This window comes from Larimichthys crocea, chromosome III (genome assembly GCF_000972845.2).
Source record: "Larimichthys crocea isolate SSNF chromosome III, L_crocea_2.0, whole genome shotgun sequence".
NCBI lineage: Eukaryota > Metazoa > Chordata > Actinopteri > Sciaenidae > Larimichthys > Larimichthys crocea.
Window position 1 is genome coordinate 44,745,869 of NC_040013.1, and position 15,837 is coordinate 44,761,705.

The 15,837-nt window shown below is 39.7% G+C and overlaps 1 protein-coding gene across 1 annotated transcript in view; it reads left to right on the plus strand.

Annotated features, from left to right (window-relative positions):
• Positions 1–15,837, plus strand: part of b3gat2 (beta-1,3-glucuronyltransferase 2 (glucuronosyltransferase S)) — a 50,249-nt gene that overhangs the window by 30,444 nt on the left and 3,968 nt on the right. Inside the window, exon 3 of the mRNA XM_010729172.3 lies at positions 9,504–9,652. Coding sequence (XP_010727474.1) covers positions 9,504–9,652 — 149 coding nt within the window. The remainder of the gene's footprint in view (positions 1–9,503; positions 9,653–15,837) is intronic.

Below are 15,837 nucleotides of genomic sequence, written 5' to 3' on the forward strand. Positions count from 1 at the left end.
TCTCTGCAGAGCACTGAATGCGTGCCAGTGCGTGTCCTAATAGTATTGTGTTAGACAGCGCTGTATTGTTAGCAGATCACTAAAGCCTCACCACTATTGCTCTGTCTCATTTAGCCAGACCCAATGGAGCCTGGACAATGATGGTATGGTAGTACTATTCACTTCAGTGTGTGTTTGTGATGTGCACACAAAATGACTTCATCATGCATATGTTTGAAAGAACACAAGCACACACCTGCCAGCACTTGAATTGATATTCACATATGCGGTTCTCAAGAAGCACATTAGAGCTGCGTCTTAACAAAGAGAGCATTGGAGTATATGAACTGTATGTTTATATAAAACACAACAATACAGGGTGCATGCACACGCAGACACACCGACACAAAGGCGGTCGTGCCTTTGTTGAAGTGGTACTTGTGCCTTGTTCCCTGAGATAGGGACATGGACGTGTTTAACCCGAAGTAACCTCAGTGTTTACAACCTGCTCCTGAGATGGTGAGATGAGAGGAGGGAAAAGACAGTGCAGCAACGGTTAAAGACCTTCTTCTGCACTCAAGCACAGGCAGAACAGAAGAAGCTGAATGGGGGGAAAGCACATTAGCAAAGTGTGTGTTACTTCTAGAGAAATATAGATTAAGCAGATGGAGGATAAATGTTGCATAACTTCTAATTTGTACAGTTCACTCAGGACACTTAAATTGTTTATTGTAACATTAAAATGCACTTTAATTCAATGCTTTAGTTCTGCTACTGTAATGCTCTGGAATGAATTACAGAAACTGCCCCTAAGCCAACAAACCCCTGGGAGAGCCTGAGACACACAACATTTGACAAACATGAAGATATATTGAAAAATAATAAATGCAAAGGAGGTGCATGCAAGTGTTTACAAGACTTCTTGGGGTCAGGACCCAAAATAGTTTGTGGAGTCGTTTTTGTTGGGTTGCCAGCTGGCAGAGTAAAATGCATAACAATGCCCTGATGTGTGAATTCATTTTCCTAATTAAAATGGAAGAAAGATAGAATGCTCTTCTTCTATTTTAATTAGGAAAATGAAACTAGAGAACTGGAGTTACTCCCAGTAAATGTTACTATTTGCTCCTCTGGTCAGGACAGCTCAGGTGTTTTGTCAACACACATCGCTTTGACGATGGAATGTGTGTGTGTTACCCATGTGAAGTGTATGTGCACTTTGTGGTGATGTTCATAGTTTGTGAGGCTGTAAGAAACTGAATATTACACTCAGCAAATGTAGTTACTGTATTACTCTGGTATACTTTTATAATGAAATAAATGCATTGAAAAATGTAGCTTTACAGAATCTGGTGTATTTCAGAGGTTTGCATTGTAAAAAAGGGCTGTCGTTGCCAGAAGTTTACAGTAATAAATTCGGTATAACATTTTCTAATATTACAGTAAAATGGTATTAGTACAGTTGATTAATACAGATGATAAGGTTAGCGTTTTATTACAGATTTTAAAATGTCTGTAGATTTTATGTTAAAAGAAAAACAAAAAAACTTTAGGGTAAAAAGCAGAATTTTACCATAATAGATATGGTACAACCTTTTCTAATATTACAGTAATATACAGTAATATTAGTAAATAGTGAATAGAATATACTGTAAAAAAAAACTGCCAAACCATGACAGTAAAAGGCCGTAAAATATGGCATCAAATATTACAGCGTTTTACTGTACAATTAACAGTAGTAGTAAGGTTTCAATATCTGACTGTGTGTAAAAAAACTAAAAACTAAAACTAAAAAACACGTTTGCTCATGCTTCTTGGTTTGTTAGAGTATGTGGTAGTAAAACATCTGAGTGGGTAAATGGTCACACCTGGCACAGTGTGAAGTGCCAGCAAAAGAAAATCTGTCCCATACAGCCAGGTCAGCGAGTGCTCTAAGAAACAAGAGTATGGAGTACAATTGTTAGATATTTAGTTGTAAGGGTGGAGGTTTTTCAGACAATCAGCTGCACCTGATGCTCTGCACTCTGATTTGGAGTTGGAGCTTTTATCCTCCATGTCTGATTAAGCCACTTGTTGAGACTGCAGCTTATTTTTAATTTGCGGTTTCACTTATTCTATAAAGTATTCTGCCACGCAGTGTTTTTTGGGTTTTTTGCATGAAAAGGAAACCACCGCAGGTAAAAAGTTGATATTAGCATAATTGTGGAATTTCAAGATCAGAATTTTAGCTTTTAGAGAGAGTTTCTGGTAGGATTAATGAAATGTTACCTTTGTTTCAACACATTCAGACTTTAAATGAACATACAAGCACACACACCAGAAATCTTAGGATACAGAAGTAAATTTATGGGATGATGGGAGCAGACTTTGAGACCGACTACTAACCAGTGCTTCCCCCATTTTCATGATTACGACTACGATTATGACTACAACAAGATGTAAACGAGTGTGTATCATGTATTGGTTTTTAGGGGAAGTTCTGGAGTCTGGATTTTGATTTACTGCTCACCTAAAAATGACTTCTTCTGAGAAGAGCTGCAATCTTTGGAATCACTGCCCAGACGCACATTAAAATAAATGATTTTTGCCAGTGCAACTATGTTAGAAAATAATGAATTTACTGAAAGAAGTTGGGACTGTTTTTATTTTATAGACTTCAATACAGAGGTCTGGAGGCAGCATTTTCTGTAGATGAACATGTCGGTTTCTGCTTGACTTTGTCTCCCTTGGAGCCAGGTACATGTTGCCATGGTGTTTTTGCACTGCATGTCCCAGCGGTGACCTGTCAATCAAACTGTGTTGGTGATACTGTGGCACCTTTCTCCCTGGATTTTCACTTGTCCTTGTCTCTATTGGAAACAAACTAAAAAACATGGTGTGTGTGTGTGTGTGTGTGTGTGTGTGTGTGTGTGTGTGTGTTTCCTGAAGTGGGTCTAAGTGGGATCACTGTAGTGTTATATCAGCTGGTGATAGAGGTTGCCAAAACAGTTCATTTACTTTTGTGATCTGATTTTAATGTCACAGTGCTGTGGTTCCTGAGTATGCTTATATCTGTTTTTGCCCTGAGGTAAACTCCTTTGTGTTTCATACCAGCCTCTGAATTGAAAATGAATCATAAATCGATGGGATAGAACAGAGATGAGAGAGAGGGAGTGAATAAAGAGAAGAAACAAAAATAAAAATGGATAGCATGCTGCATTTAAACCTAGAGGACAGCTGATCACATGGTTCCCCCAGGCTAGCAAAGATTCAGGTTACACTACAACAAGGCAAATCAATAAAGCACAAGAGGCCCTGCCAACAGTTACTGTTTATCTCATCTTATGTATGTATTTATTCTTCTCTTTATTCATTATTGCTCTAACGTTTGATTTTTAATGCAACACAATATTGAAACGTAGCATTGTTCTCTTAATTGATGGGTCATCCAGATCAAAAGTGGACTCTTGCTTGTGTCTCGTAGACCAGAATCTCATTTAATTTCATCCTGAGTGGACATTCAATTTCATGACACGTAACCTGTTATATTTTGATATGTGTGCAGCCCAGATCTGGGTATCCTCAACATATCCCACGCTATGCTTTTAAAGATAAATTGTCATAAATCCATGCTGGTCAATGGCAAAATTTGGCATGATGACATCATCTGTGGCTCAGGAGGTAGAGTGGGTCATCCACTGATCAGATGGTAAGTGATTCAATCCCTGGTTCGACTGTGAGGATTGGGCAAGATACTGAAACCCAAATTGCTCCTGATGCCATCGGCGCATGAATGGTTAAATCTGTTAACTGTATAAATCTAGTGTAAAAGTGCCTTGAGTGGTCAGAAGACTAGAAAGGTTACACATCAAAGCCTGACTGATTAAAGTCTTGAGTCAGTGTCGGGTGGTTCTGAAGAGAGACCACAAATCCGAGGCTGTGGGGTTAGAAAGATGTGAGCTGACCAGACCTTTGTAGCCCCTCATCGCTGCTTGAGGCTTTTACTAGCATAACACACACATGTCTCATAAGTCATCATGTTGCACTGTGGTGTGTTTGTGAATGCACTAATGAAGGGATACAGACGTGACATGCACATCTACAGTGTTTCAAGCTTTTGCAATGAATCCATCAGAAGTGTGCTTTCTCTTGTTTAATCTTAGTTGCCGTTCTCTCTCTCTTTCTCAGTGTTGCTTAGACTGGCTGCATGACTTTGTTTTTAAAGCTGTCTTCTGGAGTCTCTCTCCAGAGCATGTGTCACAACAGATGCATTGTGTGTATCATTGAGGTCCAACAAATATATTGAGTAATTTTATTTCCACAAGCAGATTTTTCTTAAACGTTTGAAAGCCTGCATCAAATCCTGAATGCACACCAACTTCCTCAAACTGAATGATAATCATCGTCCCCAAACCGCTTACAGTTTCTGCCTCACCGTTGACAACTGAAACTTATATTAAACTGAATACTGTAATTCTGTCCAGCTAATTCCTGAGCGATCAGAAAATATAATCACAGTGCCGGAACCTTTTTTTTTTTTTTGGCTCCAGGATATATAGTTGAGGAACTAAATTTAGACTCTGGTTCCTGGTAAAGTTCCTGACTTCCTGAAATGGTTCTGGCCTTCTGGAAACAGTCATATGCATGTCGTGCAGAAAAGATCTCAGCATGCAGATAAAGTTAAAATAGTTCCAATTTCACTTGCTGGCTGTAACGATGAACTACAGGCAAATATTTTCCTCTAAAGAGGATAATAAAACATTCAATAGAAACATGCAGTCATATAGGTCAGTTAGAGTGGGTCAGCATTAAAGTGGGACAAACTTAGTGCAGAGTCTGGACAATAGCCTCTTGGGCAAACATGGCTCAGATAAGCTGTGATCTCCATATCACAGAGGCTGGCTGGAGGTTAGGAGATGTCTATCTTGTAATTGCACTCATATCTATCCGTCCACCTGAGCTGCATTTATCTCTGTGATTAGCCTGCAGTATCGCACAAAGAGCAGTAATACGCCTGATAACGAAGCAACCTAACAACTGTATAGATATTATATCAGGATCGGTTTGTGTCTTTGGCCAATCAGAGTTTATTCTTTTGGAGTACTTTCTTTTAATCCTGGAATGTAGTGGTTATCAGTACAATATATAATTTCCAATCTATGAACACTGACTCTGTATGAATCTTTAAACATGCTCTCAGTCTTTGCTGTAGCTCTGCAGGATGTAGAGTGTTTGTGATGGTTGACCTGGCCTAAAATGCAGCAAACTTAAGCCTATAGGGGGATGATAAAGCCCAAACCCATTTGCATGTCTGCAGTTTCTTTTTTCTGTGTGACCTGCGCTGACACTCACATTACTCAGAGGACTTTCTGTCTGTTGGCCATGTGTCAGTACCTTAGGATAGCTGCAGCCTAGAAAATGCTGTTCAGCCAAGAGGGAGAGAGAAGAGAGAGGAGGCAAAGGATTGTGAATTATTTGGGGTGAATTCCCACACTAATGTGCTGATTGCCAAGGCGTGCCACAATTTTCATAAATAAATATTCCGTAATCATGCCGAGACCTTCAGAAATGTCTGCAAATATCCTCCTGTCACGCTTGAAACTTCAGCAACCCTCTGAGAAATGCTGCTCTGCTTAAAACATAACTACACCTACACTTGCATTTTTCTTGATGGGGCGTTTAAAGGCTATACCCATTTACTACAAATCACATATGCTGTTGATGATGTTAGAATTATATATGCGTGTTCCCGAACTTCAAGGCAGCCACTGATTTGAGGACGACCATTAACTTGCACAGACTCAGTTTGATTTTCTTTTTTTTTATCAGCTTACATTATTCTTGCAAAAATGTAAAAGCATAGATAATTTTTTCAAAGGCTTCTGGTTTGGTGCATTTAAATATTAGTGTGAGCCTTTAGATTTTGTCCATACAGCAAGTCAGGTCAAGTGGGTTTTATTGTCATTTCAGCCATATAATACAGAGAACACAGTGTTTCACCCAGGGTGCTATATGAAGCATAAAACATGTGCACAAACAACACAACACAGTACAAAATACAAAAGGGCTACATAAAGTGCATAAAGACAAACAATTCAACATGAAACAACACACAGATAGAGCATAACAGACTTGAATGTGTATGTATATATCTACATATAGATATTAACAGTATGACTATAGCAGGCATATACAGTAGTGAGGTAGATATGAAATAAAATTAAGTAGCAGTAGAGATAAGAGGTGCAAAGTGTGCATGTATGTGCAATGAAGGCAGAAGGCAGCAGGAAGAAGAGTACAAGGAAGGGGTGTGATGAATCGTCCACATGGCTTCTGGAAGTAGAGACGCTGTTGAACTTTCTTTGTGATGCGTCTGGTATTCTGTGTCCATGTGAGGTCCATGTGTTGTGGCCACAGAGGAACTTGGAGCTCTGGATGATCTCCACAGGGGAGATGTTGATGGTCAGTGGGGTCGGTGCAGACATGTTGAGCTTCTGTTTTGTCCACATTGAGGGACAAGTTGTTGGTGGTACAACAGTCAGTGAGCTGTTTCACTTCCCCTCTGAACAGGACCTCGTCATTCCCACGGATCAGACCCACCATGGTTGTGTCATCAGCAAAGTTGATGATGTGGTTTGAACTGTGAGCTGCAGTACAGTCGTCCAGTCATGGGTTAGCAGAGTGAAAAGCAAGGGGCTGAGCACGCAGCCTTGAGGGGCTCCTGTGTTGTATTGGAGGTCTTGCTCCCAATCTGGACTGCCGAAGTTTCCCTGTAAAGAACTCAAGGATCCAGTTGCAGAAAGCTGTGTTTAGACCCACTTGGCTCAACTTTCTATAAGCTGCTGAGGAATGACGGTATTGAATGCTGAACAACATTATGAACAACATTTTGACGTAAGTGTCTTTTTTGTCCTTGCATTTAAAATGCAAGAAAAGGTGTCCATGTTTTCTCACGCCTGTCTTCCAGGCATTTTATTTGAAGTTTTGAGATAGTTGTGGTTTCAAGTACCACAAACTATCACTGTATGGTTGTGAATCTCCTCTCTCATGCTTCTCTGATTGGCTGTTTTCTGAGTGACGCACGGTCAAGTACTAACATTACCAACCACGGGTAACAGATTGTAGCCCACCAGGGGGGTGTGAATGTATAGCCGTGACATCACAAACTTACCCTCTTCTTCCTAGGGTGAAAGAGAAACTACAGTGAAGGACGTGCAAAATTTTTTGAAATGTTCTATCTAGAGCCAGTGTTTAGAGCCAAGATAAAAAAAAAAGTATATTCATAATTTTCAGGTGATTATGCACTAATGGAAATATAGTTTCAAAGATACATTTTCTGAGTATAGAACATTTAGATCCCCAACTGTTTGTTTTGTGTTTGAATTACTGTGCTGACCCATGATTTTAAAATGCCCTGCTGTGTTATTTAATATCAACTTAAATTTCTGTGAATGTAGGTCTGTCTCCTTCCCATCCTTATTTCTGTCTATACTGACTCAGCAGGAAGGCTAAGAGGGTTACTCAGCAGGTGGAATGAAGGAGAAAAGGTGCTGATGGGATTTGTTTTCGGCTTAGTGGGGGTGTTCTGGGGCTACTGCATGGGGTCTTAAAGGGAAATAACACAGAGAACTCGAAGAAATCATAGGGACTGCATTATGTTATTATTGTTAATGTTATCTCTGGACAGCCAGTCAGATTAGAAGATTGGAGGTAGTTCATAGATTTATAATAAAAAAAAACTCTAATAATAATAAAGTTTTCCTTTGAGAATGAATGATATCAGTATTTTACAGCACTCTGAGCCACAGACATGTTGTGTATTATGTGTACAAAAAGCTTTAGCCACACTAACAGTGTGTAGCTTCAGGCGGTGGTGGTCTTTTTTGATGGATTAAATGGAATTTGACATTCATGTTACGCACACAATGAACTGTTGTAACTGTTGTTGATCCTCTGACTCTTCATGTCATCTTTCATCATCAGACTAAAATGTCACATTAATCAACACTTTGCTGTATGACCAAATACCTGCAAGAATACACACTTTCATACATAATTCAGCCCCTGGTGCTGTGATATCCATAGTGTATAGTTAGAGCTACATGCTATGTGTGTAGGCTCCCTATGGCAAGAATAAATTTAGCTTATTATCCAGAGGGGCTACATGATATGATAAAAAAAACCAAAACATTTTGTGATTATTTTTACAGAAAATATGTGATATGATTCATGATTAGTCACAAGATGCCATGGCATCTCTGCAGCACACAGTACAGTTTTTATTTTGTCACACATTAAAAACTTTTGTGATTTGGATGTTGGCCATTTTGAAGTTTTAATAATATTTGGAATGGTTTTGCAGCCTGATGCTGCAGTCACTGTTTTAAAGATGTAGTTGTTGTTGTTCTGCGTCCTGATTAATTAAGGAAGTACTGTACAATATGCGTGTAAAAAGATGTATAAAAGTGTATGGTTAGGGGTTTTACGGCCTTAAAACATGTATAATAATTGTAAAACTTACTTCGCGGATTTCGTTTATTGCGGGTTATTTTTAGAATGCATCCCCCGCAATAAACGAGGGACCACTGTACAGCTACAACAACATTAACTAAAATGTGTTTCTGAAAACATTTGTGCAGAGAAATAGTCAACGCAGTAACGGAATCTGGATTTATACTTGTCTTGGCGTCTTACACTGAGAATGACTTGTCCATCACAACATAGCCACGGCCTAAAGCAAACCCTAATTTATTGTCTATTTTACTCTAAATGGAACTATAAGTCACTAAATAAACAATGCTGTATAGAGGAAGTCTTGCAACTAGAGACTGATACCATAAATCCACAAGCAAACTGCACACATTGACAACTGTTATTCAACTTTTTGTTCCCTCTCCTCCAGTCAGCTAGAGTTGGAGGCCAAATAATGTTAAAGAGACACATCCTGATCAACACGTTCATATCTCTAGCCTCGGGTTCAGGTAACACATCTTATGTGTGAACTTGTTCTCCACACACATGTTGAGGGGAACAAGGTTAAGTAGAGTAGTAGAGTGGGTTAGCTTCAGCTTCTGTGTTTAGGTTTGTATATGAAGTGACCATGTGGATTGTTTGAGCTTTGGAAGGGTGTTTGAACACTCAATCCGAATCTCTTCTCAACCTTCAAACATATTTCTAGTTGGAGGGCAGCTAATATCTATTTGCTTTCAAAGTAATTACGTAGTGTCAGATTTTTTCCAATTTCTCTAATCAGGTTGATTAAATCTGGTTGCAAGCCGGCCATTAATCCCCACCTCTCCTCTACTGCAGCACAGTGGCATCGTGAGCATTTCCTCTGACTTTCTCATGCTTTCCTTCTCCTCTATAGCACAATTATCACAGGAGAATGGTAGACCCCTGTGGTAAATGAATTTCATATCTTCCATATCATAGTCATTAGATACACTAATGCACTCACTCATTTTCTGCTGAGATTATAATAGACTCATAATGTGCTTTTAATCCATGCTGGCTAACCTTTCTCTGCCCCCCCCCCCCCTCTCCCTCAGGTTTTGCGGTGAACCTCCAGGTGATCCTGGCAAACCCGCGGGCGCAGTTCAAGCGGCGTGGCTCCCAGCCGGGGATGCAGGAGTCTGACTTCCTCAAGCAGATCACCAAGGTCACCGACCTGGAGCCCAAAGCCAACAACTGCACCCGGGTCAGTAACCAAGCACTGCTGACATCAATTTTTACAGTTACATTTGTTTATTCCTCCACTGACCTGTTACATGATTGACACAGATTGTCATCGCACAGACATAACACACACACACACACACACACACACACACACACACACTGCTGACTCTTTACAGTGATAGACTTTCCATTAGATAGTAGGTTAATATTGTTTTAGTTTCATCAAAGTCTAAAAGTATTAGTTTTAACCAGATTAGTTTTGCAGTGCAGGATAAAGCTCGACAGATGTTCCACAGGTGTTATTTTTACCTCATGGACTGGCACCTTGGTGACAAACCTCGCTCTCCCCCTCCCTAAAGCCATCAGATAGTGTCACTATCTTGCAGAATAAATTGTGACCCAGACTCAGATTTAGAAGCTGGGTTTGTGAAATAAACAAAGAACATATCAGGTAGAGTATCAGAGTTTAGTCCATCAATCCACCTGGATAGTCTCAGTTTCAGAGATATTTTAGGCTGACCGTTCTGATTTGCTGCCACAGTAGGACATTGGGCTGCGTTTTTCCAAAAGTTGGAACTTCTTTGTCGCAAGTTTTTTTAGTGGACACCCCTGTGGCCTGCACCACTGCAGCCAAAAGTTGCAGCCCTTGATAAAACCTCCAGTGTTTTAAGGGTCAAAGGTAATCATATCTGGAGTCCAGGTTTGTCGGTTTGTTTGTCTATAAAATGAAAGTGATTTTTCTCCATTTCACTTCTCACAGTCAGCGCTGTTTGATTATAGCCGATCAGTAACGTGATAAATATATTATCAGACTGCATTGACCTGCATAATGGAGGTTGGTGACACACAGCAGGGTTTAATAAAATCCCAATTTATCTGTCCTAATGTAGTACCTGTGTGCGTGTGTGTGCGTGTGTGTGCACGTGCATGTGTGTGTGTTTGGGGATATTAGATGTTACTGCATTCATAATAACGGCTACCATCCCAGCAGTAACTAACCATGGGGCATCTCTCCCCACTACTGACAGCATGAGTCATGCTTTAAGCTGGTGGCACCGGCTAAACTTAGACACACACGGCTTGAATTGGATAGAAATGGCGTTATAGCGCTATCAATTCTAGTTGTGTGCTTAGACAGCTTAGATCGATGCAGCTCATCTCAAATCACCACAGCCCCTGTTGGCACTTGGTTTTATGAAGCCACTCATCCTCTTGACAACTGTCACAGAGCCGCCTTAAAGGACTTTTTGTGAGAAATGGATTCTATTATGTTTTTACCTTTTAAAGGAATATGTGAGCTAAAAGCGTCACGATGTCCCCAGTTGTCCCCGGAGATTATTTAGCTCTAACCAATCAGCAGTGTCTGATGTATGCATCACAAAAAAATTTTTTTTTGGTGGCACAAATACATTTCTTAACATGCAGATGTAAATATGCAGATTCAAGAGCTGTTAGTTTTGTAAGCATCTATCAGTCTTCTGCAGCCTTCTTCTGACCTCCACATTCTTAATCCTGCAAAAAAAAACTGGGATTAGCTTAGTCAGGAATCACAACACAAGATTAAGACGTAGGTAGCCTGAAGCCTGAAGTGTGTTGGACATTTTGGTAAAGACTAACATCAACAATAACTGGCCACAGAGCTATGAAATATGATGTCTCTGAGCAAGGTACCGAACCTCAGCTGCTGCCAGGGCATGCGTGTGTGTGTGTTTGTGAACTAGAATCAAAAAAGAATTTCCCTTAGAGGGATCAATGAATATCTATAATAATTCTAATAATAATAACAATAAATAATAATAATTCTTCTGAGGTTTTTAGTGAGCATATAATCTTCATTATGATATTATATTATGATATAATAAGTGTTAAGTCGTAGTAAAGCAAATCTAATTGGCAGACCTTCATGACATTTGCTTCACCCTGAGGCAACAAAGTCAACACACACACAGGATGTCTCATCATTTATGAAGCAGAACATTCATGCGTCCAAAGATATGTGTGAGTGTGGGGAGTTGTTGATTTGTTAAGATAACTGGAAATAAAAGATGTCTTTTTCTATGATTTAAACATTTTAGAAGCATTATGAACAAAAATATTATTGTTCACAGACATTTTTCCAATGTGATTTTTTCACTACAGGTACTCTGCCTCGAGAAAGGTGCTCATGGTTTAGTTCGCTCCTGCAGTAGGCTTTTAAGAGGAAGCCATGCTGCCAAGAGAGACAACAAAGATGAGAAAAAAGACAGGAAGTGATGTAAGGGAGTTGAACAAAACTGTTTCAAAATAAAAGTGGGAGAACAGAATTTTCTAGCTCTGATTCTAAATGGTTTCATATTTAGATGGACCTCAGCAGGCTAACATTACAGTGAATGAACTTCTGTTCTCTCTCTAAGCTTCTATCATACAATATGTGGAGAAGTGAAATACACTAAGATTTAAGCACATAATTTGATCTGTTCATTTGTAAAACAGGTCATTACTGATTCTCCCTCATGACCTCAACAGATGCATGTGCTAAGTTGTTGAATTCGTTATTTGTACATGACAGTGGATGTGTTAAAGTCCCCATGAAGTCACTGTTTTTATGACATATATTTACGCTATAGATCACCTTTACTTCAGTATCTGGCCTAACAATCACAACAAAAGTCATGTTTAAAGTATTTTCAGGTATTTGAGTTTGTCATTTCCTAGTAAACAATAAAAACCTGTAGATGACTCATTCTGCACTCAGAGGCATATACTAATTTTGCATCTTGTGAAACACTCTCTGTTTAGCTGACCAAAATGACTGCTGCTTCTTCAATGACGTGATTATAGAAAGAGTTTCTTGGTGTTATCATTGGTTGAGGGCGATGAGAAAAGCGCTGCAAACATTTCACGGGAACTCAAAGAGAAGGGTGTTCAGTTGGTGCAGTACATGGTCAGGGTGTAGATTTGCCTGCTACACACCTGCTGATGATGAGGCTCAAACAACAGATGGCAGCATCCACAGGACCCCAGCAGGTTTTTAGTTTTGTTTATGAATATTTAGACCAGTAGTAATGAGTATTTTATTATAATTTCATGCCGGTGGCAGAGCCGCCATCTTCAAACCATATTTTCAGTCTCTGTGGAGAAAAGTGCAGCAGCTGCTTCACCTGGAATCAACAAATGTGAAATCTAAATTTACTGCTTCACCATTTGCGTGCAGGTCACACTGTTGCACTTTAAGTCCCTGGTGGGTTATGGGTAAATGTTTCCTGCAGGGAATAGGATAAAGACCCCCAGAGCTGCTGGATCATCACTTACTGCTGGCTGCTGCTGCCGCAGCAGACAGCTCTGCATTGAAACTATCATCATCATTATCAGCCCCATTACACTAATGGAGGTGCCCTGCCGCTGATATTAATATAGACCATTAGCGGGCTGTGACATCATCAGTCATCACCCAGCACCGAGAAGACGTGAAATCAGCTTTCATCACATCACTGTGACAAAAGCAGAGCGATGTGACATCATCACTGTTAAAGCAGTTTGAAGATGACACGACTCCGTCTATCCAGAGGTCATAACTCATAACCGATTATGTTCAGTGACGTCTTTTTATTTATTTATTTTTAACCAATGAACAAATATTTAGAAAGCAATGCAGTTACGATAATATAATATAAACGTAATGCACCGCAGGTTAACTTCAATTATGATGATGGATGGTATTCTTTAAAAAGTAGTTAAAAAAGAAAAACTGAATAGAATAATAATAATGATTAAATAATAAATAACACTACAATCCATCTTTTTCCATTTGCACGTCAAGTAATCGTTGAAGCATTTTTTAAAAGTAAATATTATTTCAGAGATTTGAAGAATAAATGAAGCGTCAGTGCAGTTTGGTAGATATTTTAAAATAAGGGGAAGTCCTGTGTCAAGTCTTTACGCTAAACTTTAGCTTTATATTAAATGGACAGTTGTGAGCATGGCATCAATCTTTAAAACCTAAATATAAATCCTGTAGCTTTAAAGTGACCTTAACTTTGTGAGGAATGTGGTATTTTTGGGGGAATCAATCGAGCTTTCTTTAAATCCACAGAAAATCAGAAAATCCTAACGGATTTTTTTCCCGAAGGAAAAGAGCTGAGGGTGGCTGCTACGAGGCGTTTTACAGACTCACACCTCCCAAGAATAACCCAAGAAAATCCCTTTAACTTCTCCTGTGTGCCCAAAGTGACATTTCGCGGAGAATAAAAGATATGGATAAAATATTGTCATCATTTCTCATCACCCTCAACCAATGATAATACCAAGAAACTCTTTCTATAATCACGTCATCATACTATATGCAAAACCGTGTTTGAGGTATTTTTGGGGTAATTTAGTTTGTAATTTCCTGGTTAACAATTAGAAGTTGTTGATGATGTCATCCTGCACTCGGGGGTGTGTACTAATTTTACATCCAATGAAACGCTTTCTCTCCTCTGACATCACCAGAGTGGAGCACGTCCAGTTTGATGCAGTCTATGAGGAAAAAGTACAAAGCACAACTTCATTCAGTGATTTTGGTAAAATGGCATCATATTTTATGCTAAGCTATGCTATGCAAAGCTTCAACTCCCTATGATTTACAGATCCTTCACAGACAGATTGCTTTAACCTAACTACTTTTTAGAGTAGGCAACTGCTAATTAACTACTTCTAACTGAATCTGGCATTAGCAGCCAACAAGACCAGGCTCAGATATGCTATACTATACTGTACTGTACTATAATACATGACATATACCACATAATCATTCGATTGCATGATATAATCACATGAGTAGACATCATCAGTCATAGCACAGCTCTTAGTTTTGTTGATGAGTGAAGCTAAATCCTGACGGACCTGTAAATATCTGTGTCTGTACACCTTATGTTTGAGTCTGGTTGGTTGTGTCTGTGATTGAAGTGATCTGATATCGATGGCCTTTTGCAGCAGCTGTGACACACCCTAACTCAGGCTCAATCCACTTTTGAGGAAGGTATCTGGGATCAGATCACAGGGCCTGAATCCCGACCTTGACAAAGGAAGGCAGAAATGCTCGGGTCGGGTCAGTATCTGGAGACGACTGACAGGGGCTGTGATGTAGTTAGAGCAGGAGAGTAATGGCAACAGACAGTAGTGACAGGACAAGAGAGGAGGGGGAGGCAGGAACAGATGGAGACAGATGATAGCACAGGAGGAAAATGAGATAGAGAAGAGAGGGGGGGTGGAGGGGAAGTAAAACCCATGTAGAGAAAAGGGGGTAGATGGATGAATTGACTGAAGGTGGAGTTAAAAAAAGAAGACAGGATGACACAGAGGAAAGAAAAGCGACACGGGACACGTCTTCTGCTGCCACGGATTGAAAGACTACACTGCTGTCTATTTCATTTGGATTGGTTTTCAGGTTTCTCCTTAACTTCATTTGTATTTCATTAATGTGGCTAAATGGATCTCTGACCTCGATTAGATCTGGTTTAGGGGGATCTGATCCCCAAATCCTTTCAAATGGATTAGATTTTTTCCCCTCTGTCCCATTAAGGGACAATCCTGAAGTTTATTCTTGGAAGCAGCAGCTGATCAAACAGTCTCAAGTCCTTAACGTGCTCTGAAAAGTGACATTTGAACATCTCAGAGTGCATCTGCTGAAGAGGATTGAGTAACACGATCGAGAGCTTGTATATGGACCATGTGCTGTGATTGTATTGATCTAATCTGGTCTTTTTAACGCAACATGCAGGCTGATCCTACGCTAAGTTGTAGAACTCTGCATGACGAGTTGGTGACTTTTTTTTTGTTATGGTATGTTACTGTAAGTCAGACAGTCAGGTGGGCTTACCATTATCCATGATTTTTCCACCTGTGGCGTCAAATCCAAAATGATTTCAGACTCAGGTGGTTTGGTGTCGTGATTCTCTATTCAGCGCCACCATTTCCTTCATTTCACATCAGCAAGAAGAGCAGAGCTTTTTCACAGCAACCATTTTGACATGAAATAGTAGGGTCAACACAGAACTAATATTTGAGTAAATAATTCTCACTAAGTTAATCAGATGTTTGATGAAAACACACAAAGGCAAAATGACTCACTCACTGTCTGTTGTAAACATCATTACAGTTTACTGACTAACTGAATTAACTTCGACTTACTGTACTTGCCATAGCTGTGTGCACACAGTTTTACTGAAGCGGCAACCTCAGTGG